General features: G+C 48.8%; 2 protein-coding genes across 2 annotated transcripts; both read right to left on the reverse strand.

Moving 5' to 3' along the window:
- Positions 1 to 242: 242 nt before the first annotated feature.
- Positions 243 to 4,298, reverse strand: LOC308141169 (cytosolic 5'-nucleotidase 3-like). The gene is made up of 9 exons (XM_080511215.1): positions 4,176 to 4,298; positions 3,702 to 3,800; positions 3,549 to 3,618; positions 3,417 to 3,463; positions 1,894 to 1,979; positions 1,721 to 1,810; positions 1,473 to 1,635; positions 1,182 to 1,382; positions 243 to 731 (listed from the first exon to the last, which is right to left on the reverse strand). The coding sequence occupies exons 1-9, from the start codon at positions 4,176 to 4,178 to the stop codon at positions 621 to 623; spliced, it is 870 nt and encodes a 289-aa protein (XP_080367341.1). The 5' UTR covers positions 4,179 to 4,298; the 3' UTR covers positions 243 to 620.
- Positions 4,299 to 4,746: 448 nt separating this feature from the next.
- On the reverse strand, positions 4,747 to 8,555 carry LOC308141869 (kelch-like protein 11; the record flags this gene model as incomplete). Its single annotated transcript, XM_080512107.1, has 2 exons — positions 4,747 to 7,872; positions 7,981 to 8,555. 2 exons carry the CDS (start codon positions 8,553 to 8,555, stop codon positions 6,288 to 6,290), a joined length of 2,160 nt encoding a protein of 719 aa, XP_080368233.1. The 3' UTR covers positions 4,747 to 6,287.
- Positions 8,556 to 8,791: the final 236 nt, after the last annotated feature.

Raw genomic sequence — 8,791 nt, forward strand, 5'->3', positions numbered from 1 at the left:
CAGAGGGAGGGCTTATTTCCCCACGTGACATCATGAAGGGAAAAAATCTCTCATTTGAGCACACACTCGCGAAAAAAGTGGAGCAAGTGAGGGAGAGGATAGACTTTCTTCACTCATGGGGATGGGAACACATTTCTGTTAGAAAATGATACAAAAAAAAGAAAAAAGATTTGCATAATATGGTCCCTTTAAGAATAAAAAAAGAAAAGACAAAAGAAATGTTCTTACAGATGTCTGGTTAAATCACTTTTAAACAAAATGTGTTGTCATTTCAGTTGTCAGCTTTTCTCTCTCTCTCTGTTATTACATGCTTTAGGAACACCGCTTGACATCCATCGCGCAGATAAAAAAACTCGTAGGTCACAAACACTTTACAAGTGCAACCTTGGCAGCCGCGACATAAAAGTATGCGGCAAAAAGTATGCGGCAAAAAGTACTTTAGGCCAGAGAACAAATTTTCTATACATACAAGAGTGAGGTGGTGAACAGGAGTGGACCCGGGCCTGTTCGTGAGCCTTTAATTCAAAATAAAAAAAACAAAAAACAGGTTTCAGCAAGAATCTAAGGGGCATTTTTCTCTCCAGCCGACGGCGTCCAATGGGCAGCGGACCAGTCACAGTTCACTTATTGCCGGTAAGGTAGGAGAGCAGAGCGTTGGGGACTTCCAAGGTTTCATCCTTTATCAACACAACGTCATAAGAGTCCAAGTATGACTGCTTTCTCTCCTCCACCTGAAAAAATCAAAAGGGACAGAGGCATTAAAGGCGTGTAGAGTTACATCTGGTGTGCTAATGGTACTCCTCCACTAGGACCCACTCCGCCGTACTCCACTCGACCTCAGTCGTTTCCCATGACAATATAGTGCCACCACGGTGTGGGCGGAGTCACCGGAGCTTTACCCCGTCGTGCACGAGTAATCGCCTCCGACATGATCGCGGAGCGAACGTGCATTGGATATCGGTACAAATGAATTAAATAGTATATTGTGGCAGTGGTGCACGCCGCTGTCGGGTTCACCCACAGAGGTACGGAGTGAGATTCGCCCTACTTTTATGAAATAAATGAAAAATCAACACAAAACTCACACATGAGAGAATGTGCCCTTCTCTTTGCTGCATTTCAGTTAAAAAAATAAACAAATAAAAAATTGTCTTTGAAGTTCCGTCAGATTGAAACGCTACCTTGTCATTGAGGAACCCGATCTTGAGGATGTTCTCCATGTCCTGCACGCCGTCCGCCATCGTCAGGTCCCCCAGAGAGTCTCCCATCAGCAGCACGTTGGGCCGCATGCGCAGCTCCTGGAAGTGGCCGGTGTTGAGCAGCGCGCCTTCTCTCTTGTTGTAGATGTGGATCAGCTCCCCCTTGAAGGCTTTCAGCACGCCCTGTTCGGGAACGGGTCGCGTCACACGTCGGTGCCGCCGGACTCTCCGGTGCCGGAGTCGTCGTGCCGCGTGGATGGTAGGATTACTCACCGCCTCGTCGAAGTCCATGTAGTTGGAGAAGACGTTGACGTTGGGGTGGAAAACGCCGGCTTGGCGGATCACCTCCTCCAGGATGTCTCCTATTCCGGCGGAGAAGATGAGCAGGGGGATGCTGTGCTGGTGCAGCTGGTCGAAGAAGAGCTGGTAGCCGTCCCTGCTCGCACACACACACACACACACACACCAGTGAAGACCCGCCTCGCTGCAGGGGAGGTCTCCTCCTCCTGACACGCTCTCACCTCAGCATGGCGTCGGACTCCTGAACCGCCGTAGACAACAGGTCTTTCCTGATCTTCTGCTCCATCAGCAGCTCGTGAGCTTTGGTCCACCTGCATGTCACAGTCACAAAGCAACACTCAACTCAACTGTGTGTGTGTGTGCGTGTGTGTGTGTGCGTGTGCAGGACACTCACCACTCCACCATCAGAGGGAGCTTCTCCTCCACCGACCGAGACGAGTCAATCTCGATTGGGTAGTACGTGTTGAGCAGCTCCTTCAGCTGACGAGGACACAGATTAATGTTTCACAATGCTTCGCTGGCTGAAACCTGGGACTCGCATTTCAGTCACGGCTCAATTAAATAAGGCTCAGCTACGTGAGAGATTGGTAGTAAGTTCCCAAAAACATGGACTAGGGGTTCCTGAAATAAATAAATAAATAAATAAATAAATAAATAAAGTGGATCGTCTTCCAATTCTGAAATTAAGAGTTTGATATCTTCCTGAAGGGTTTGGTCAGAGCAGTAAACTCCCAAGTTGCCTCCAATGGTCATCATGACATTTTGATAGCGGTTATTATCACTCATGTGCGAATGGATGGATGTGATTGATCATGTAATTTTTTGAAGAAAAATTCAAGTTTAGATTATTTTGTTTTTCCTGAATGCACTTAAAAATGATTGCAGACATGATATACTGTCAAAAAGTGCAACTTTATTGCCGTTATTGCCCTTAAGGTTAAAATGTATAAAAACAAATCCCAAAATTAAAAGTAAAGACGCTCCGTCATTTCACAAATTCAAGCTTTATCTAGATTTAAGCAAAAAGTGCAGCAGCAACTATGGAAAACCCACAAGGAATGGGGGAATGGAAGGCGGAAAATGTCGAAAAAAAACAAGTCGAAATGGAGAGGAGTGAAACTGAAAAGTGAGAATGATTTGGGAGCTACATTTTCTAAATGAACGAAATGCAGTTTCGATTTTATCGTGATACACATTCAAACCAATAGATTCCATTTCAAACTGAGCCATTCAGATTTAAAAAAAAATCGAATTTACTTACTACAGGTACACATATTCCTGTTTATAACAATTATAAAGTGAATTTTGAACAATATGGGACTTCAGAAGAGAAAACCACCAGTTTGTGTGCATTTCTACTACGACCCACTAGATGGCAGTCAAACACTAATAACCTCTGATGGCAGTGGATTATTTTCTAAGACTGAACAGTTGTCTGACCATTGAGCATTTTTATTGATCAGCTGATGAAATGATTAAGAAAGAATACTTCGTACCTTAGCTAAGACTTATTTGTTTACAAAAACAAACAATCATATGCGATCTTTTTTCAGACAAATCAATAATTATCACCTTGCAGTGTTAAATGGTAAACGTAAAGAAAAGCTTTTGTAGTTTTTAACAGTCGTGGTTTAGTGGCAGTCATACATATATATTTTTTTACGTATAACTGTCACGATATTTTTGATTTGATTTGACAGTCTGGTGTTTACTACAGACGTTGATACGACTACTAGGTTACTTACATGTATCTCACACTTCTGCGTCAAGAAATGAAGTCAAACTGGACCTTGTATATTTTAGTCGAGTGTCCCTGCTGCTGGCAGTAAACCAATCGTGCCAACATGTTATGAGCTCTTGTGTGGAAAATCAGACAAATTGGAAGAATGTTGTACTTCAGTAGGAATCCACTCCTACCTTCTCTTTACAGTCACTGGAGATGAGTCTGCTGTTATCGAGGATATCTGCATATAAAACACACAGACATGAACAACCTGATCTCTCTCTCTCACGCACACGCACACGCACACGACTTGTCAGTCCACTTACTGTGACAGGTGGGGCACCTTTTCCCGTTGAATGCGAATCTTGTCAGGGTCATGTCAAAGTCAGAGATCACCTGCATGACAAGTCACTGTTAGTACTAGTAGAGTTAGTGGTGGTAATACTAGTAATGTGACGACTGTTACAGAAGCTGGATACCTGCAGGGTGTTGGATCCAGCCTTCACCATGGAGTGCAGGATCTCCTGGACCCTCTGGGGGTCCCTCATACACACCGAGGGGTTGGACAGCTCGGGAATCTGTGCAGATTTAGACACATGGAATGAAACAGAGGAGGAGAGAAAAGAAGGCGACGTACGTGTTTTCAGTCTGCAAGAAGAGAAACTTCCACACCGGGACGCCCGTTAAACCTCGTTGCCACGAAGCTGCTTGACACTGAACTATATGGCCACGACCCCCCCCCCCCCCCCCCCCCGATTCATTCCTTCCTCCTGCACGGCGACAGTAAACCTCAGAGGGCCCGAACAGGTTGTTAAAATAAAACTAAACGTTTCTGTCGGAGCTGGAAGAGACGTTAGCGAGGTGCGAGTTAAGCTAGCTCAAGTTGAATGAGTTGCGGCAGCAAGGAGAAGAATCACTTTAGAAAAAAAATGAACCGAGCCGCGTCGCATTACCATTCTCCTGGAGTATCTCGCCGGAGCTTTCGAGGGGTTGTTTCTTTCACAGCGAGTGTCTCTGCCGCCGGTTGACGTTTATATTTGAACGTTACGAGGACGATAGAACCATATGCACTAGCTGGAGCAGCCCCGCGGCGTTCAGGGACTCGGATCAGTGTGGGAAATAATCACGAAGCCCGTTTTAATGTCGAATAGAAACGGGGCTTTACGTCACTTTTAATAAATATATACGGAGCATATGTGACTTAAATGTTAACTCGGTGGATTCTTGGGAGTTTAAGCCGCGTCAGTATATTGTGGTGGAATTATGTTGGTGAGATTATCAAAACTACGAGCCCATAAGGAGCACGTGAACGCAGCAACAGCACTTGCATAACTGAGGGTGGGACGTGTGTATCTTCCCCCTAAAGGCAAAGACAATCCTCTAAAGGTTCCCAGCACCTTCTCAGACATGACCCACAGTTTAAATAACTTCTCACAGTCTTTGTGTAGTGAAACAAGTGCTAAAACCAGCAACAATAACACACTATTCACATGTATCGTCTTACAAAACTGCTTTAATTACAGGTGATGACATTAGCATTTCTTACATCCAAGATAAGGACACAATACAATGTCACATGCAAAGCATTGTTACATAGCTTATTTTAGTTCGTATCTGCAGTGCTTTTTTTTGCGTTGGTCATAAAGTGGAAATGAATATCATTTCTGCTCTCTGTAACCTTGATGCTTTCTTTTTTTTTTTTTTAAAGCACCGCAAGGACAAAGGGAAATTTCGAATGTCAGTCACAACACATTCATATAATAATTCCTTTCATCGATAAGACTAGTCTCGTTTCGTCTTGCTTCTCTTTGGTGGGTAAAAGTAGACCCCAGAGCGTCGTGCTAGAGCTCCGTTCTGCACGCGGCTGGAAGTGAAGCACAATAACACAGGGATTTGTTTTGTTGTTGTTTTTTTACAAGACATTTAATGTTGGAAACAATTTCTGCAAATAACTGCTTTTTTTTTTTTTTTCCTTTAGAGGAATTTCAACTGGATGGATAAGCTGGATAAACAAAAAAGCATTTCCAAAATACAATCACCCTGTCTGATATGAGCCGAGTAAAATGAGCAAAGTAGTGCAGTGGCAAAATAATTACTATGCCTCTTTAAGACTTTACGATTAGATGTCAAAAAAGTGCAGATCCAGACAAGCTTTTTTTTTTTTTTTCTTTCTTTCTTTTGCCTTTCTTTGCAGAGGGATTAACCTACGGAAACACAACTGTTACACACATACATGTACACATTATGTACGTGTGTGTCTTAAAATGAACAAATTACAGCAAATGACAACCAAAGTGCAAAAGGAAGGAATGACTGATCCGCCGGCGGCAGAGCAGAGGGTTTTAAGTGTTGAATAAAAGGAATAATTTCATTACACCTCTTCACATCTTTTGGGATTATTACGGTTTCTTGTCGTCAAACCCGCTCTGAAACCCGGCGTTACAAACAAAAAGACAGGAACACGCTCGATAAAATCTTTGAGGAGGATCGGCATTCTAAAAGCAAACTAGTCTACAGGATTAGCAGCCTCTCGGGGTTGATTGGTACTTTACTGCGGAGGCTGGACGGTAAACGCACACACAAGCCTAACGGAGCAGCCAGGATGGAAGTTAGTGTCTAAAGTTTGGAGGCGTGAGGAGATTGTCACAGTGTTACGATGGAATGAGACTTCAAGAAGAGTGCAGGAATGCAAATATCACTAATGTCGCATATCCGTCCCTTAATGGGGGTTTGATAAAAAGGAATGTAATATATATCCATAGAAATGTAGACATGTACAGCTTTTTCTATATACAGACATAAACAGTATCTATAACATGAATGACTGAAGGATATTCAGTTGTTAGCTGCTTTATAATCACTCTTATTCACATGTTTACATTCAATACATCCCTCCTCGATGACCAGCTCAAAGGTTGCCGTGGTAACACAAAGTAGCATGAGAGCTGATGGCAGAGTTCGTGAAATCCAGAACGACCGCGTGACGTGAACGTATGAGTGACGGCTGCAGGGGAAGGGCCGACCGCGATGGATCCGCCAGACGGGGGAGCGGAGACTTGGAGCGTTCAGCACTCGATCTGCGACTGGAGCTGCCGGCGCAGGGTGAGCGTGCGGCGGTGCAGCTGCTGCATCTGCTGCATGCGGTCCCGCTGGCGGGCCAGGTTCTGGGGCATGGGGTACCGCTGGCAGCCGTACAGGAAGCGGTAGGGGATGCGGACATGGCAGGCGGTGGCTCTGCAGCGGGGCTGCGGCATGGGCGGCAGCAGCATCCAGCGCTTCCGCTCGGCGCAGTAGCGGTAGGCCTCCTTGCGGTACTGCTTGTCCACGTCGTCGCTGTTCTTCCAGCCGCCGATGATGAAGACGTCCTCATCGAAGTGGCAGATGGCGGCGCCCTCGATGCTGGTTACCTCCGGCGGCAGGCTCTCCAGGATCTCGTCCGAGATGCGTACGCTGATCTTCTGCCGGGCGACCTCGTCTCGGACGGTGTAGCTCTTGGGGCAGCAGGAGGCCGTGTGGTAGAAGTTGGTTGAAGCCACGGCCATTTGGAAGATGCAGTAGTTGTCGATGAGCGGCAGCGAGTCGACGTCCTGCCACTGGCGGCTCTCTGTGTCGTAGCGAGTGGTCACCGTCTTTAGTCCGTCCTCGTTGTCGGTGTCGACCGGCGTGCGCGCCGTGACGTAGACGTAGCGGTCCTCCACGCTCACCGCCTTCACGTCTCGCAAAATCTTTGGGGCCGATTCCAGATTGTGCCACTTGTCCTGCTCGGGCTCGTACACGCTGACGTCTTTAAAACCTGGGCTGAAGTTACCGTGGCCGCCGATGCTGTACAGGATGTCCTTGATGCAGGTCAGGCCAAACGAGTGCTTGCGCGTGGTCAGGTTGCTCACCTGCTCCCAGGTGTTCCGGTTGGGGTTGTACCGCTCCACCGTCTTGGCGAAGCCCGGCTCCATGGAGCCCGCCACGTAGACGTGGGACTCGGTCGCGGCGATGGCGTGTCCGTCCAGGTGATTGTGGATGTGCGGCAGGTTCACCCAGCGGTCCTCGTAGATGAAGTAGCCCACACACTCGCTGAGGTAGTCCCCCCCCTCCGACACGCCACCCACCACCATGATCACGTCCATGTTCTGCCCGAAGCGGGGCTGAAAGGAGGCCATGTGCGACGACCAGAACTCCATGTCGGCCGACTTGAGGTTCTCGAAGCGGATGGCGTGGCCCTCCACGGCCTCCGACACCAGCCGCAGGCAGGCTTCGTTGGCCGCCACCAGGCGTTCGTTCTTCACCACCCTGGTCAGGTAGGTGGGCTTGATCTGCGGCAGCCTCAGCAGGCGAAACAGCTCCTCGAAGTAGCGGCCGCGCTCCTCCGGGTTCTTCTGCACCCACTTCACCACGGCCTCGAAGAGCACCTCCTCGGAGTCCACCGTGATCTCGGCGTCGGACAGCCAGTCGCGGACCAGGTGGAAGGGCAGCGTGTAGAACTCCTCGTCCTGGATCACCTTGTGGAAGTTGCGGCGGATCATGTCGGCGGCCCGGAGAGCCAACTGGTCCAACGTGTACATGTGGGCCAGACTGTGCACCGCCACGCAGTTGGTCAAGCTCAGCTTCTTCTTGAGGAACTCGCCACAGAAATCCTTCAGTTGGAGCAGGAGGAACCTGACGTGACACAAACAGATCAGATAAGGGCGAGCGCTTCCTGCTGAGTGGACAGGTAAGGTCACACAGGTTTGCAATGCAGCCAGGGGCGGCCTGGTGGATTCCTACCTGTCAGCCAGCTCCAGCACTTCGTGCACGTTGCAGGTGCTGACTCGGATCTCCCCCGTGTACATGTACTGGATCACGCTCTCCACCGTTTCCGGGTCAGGTCCGAGCTCCGAGCTCCACTCCTTCATCTCCACGCGCCCGGACAGCGACTCGGAGAACTGTCCGCCCAGCAGCGGGGTGAAGTAGTCGGTGGCCGCGGCCAGCACGGACCTGTGGGCCGAGAACTCGCAGCTCTGGACGCTGGCGGCGGCCGTCCCGCTGCTGAAGGCCAGCGTCACGTCGCAGAACAAGCCCTGCTTCCGCTGCTCGTTCTGCCGCCGCGAGAGCTCCGAGCAGTGCGACGACGAGCTGAAGTCCTCGGCCTCCTCCGCGTCCCCGTCCCCGGCCAGCGAGCTGGGTGTGCCCGCGCCGCTCCCGCTACCGCCGCCGCCGCCGCCTCCGCCGCCGCTCCGCGCCGAGTCCTCCGGGGTGGGGGCCGCCGCTGCCATTCTGCTGCTGCCGGCGCTGGAAGTGAGCCGTGAGGGGAAACGGAGTAAACTAGTGAAGGAGAGGAGGCGACATACACAGCCGCACATACATGGAGTCCGAGCAGCCTGCTAGGAAGCGAGCTTAGCATTGGTGTTGTCTTGTCAACCGCTTAAAGGGGCAGTCAACAATTTATATGTATATATATTTTTTAAACGTATTTATTCGACGCAATTACGATAACAAACAGTCAGTCTAAAATATGAAAACACAAATTGTAATGACTTCCCGAACAATTTGTTAGGTTACCATACTTTTGTTGTACCTTAAATGAGGAAATAATTGT

The sequence above is a fragment of the Blennius ocellaris genome (assembly GCF_963422515.1).
Source record: "Blennius ocellaris genome assembly, chromosome: 16".
In the NCBI taxonomy this organism is placed as follows: domain Eukaryota; kingdom Metazoa; phylum Chordata; class Actinopteri; order Blenniiformes; family Blenniidae; genus Blennius; species Blennius ocellaris.

What these genes read in the sequence shown, in the direction of transcription:
- LOC308141169 (XM_080511215.1), bottom strand. An exon ending in CTCCCTCTGATGGTGGAGTG is followed by an intron (nt 1,811 to 1,893) that starts GTGAGTGTCCTG and finishes TGTGACATGCAG; the next exon opens with GTGGACCAAAGCTCACGAGC. An exon ending in TCGGGTTCCTCAATGACAAG is followed by an intron (nt 732 to 1,181) that starts GTAGCGTTTCAA and finishes TGATTTTTTCAG; the next exon opens with GTGGAGGAGAGAAAGCAGTC.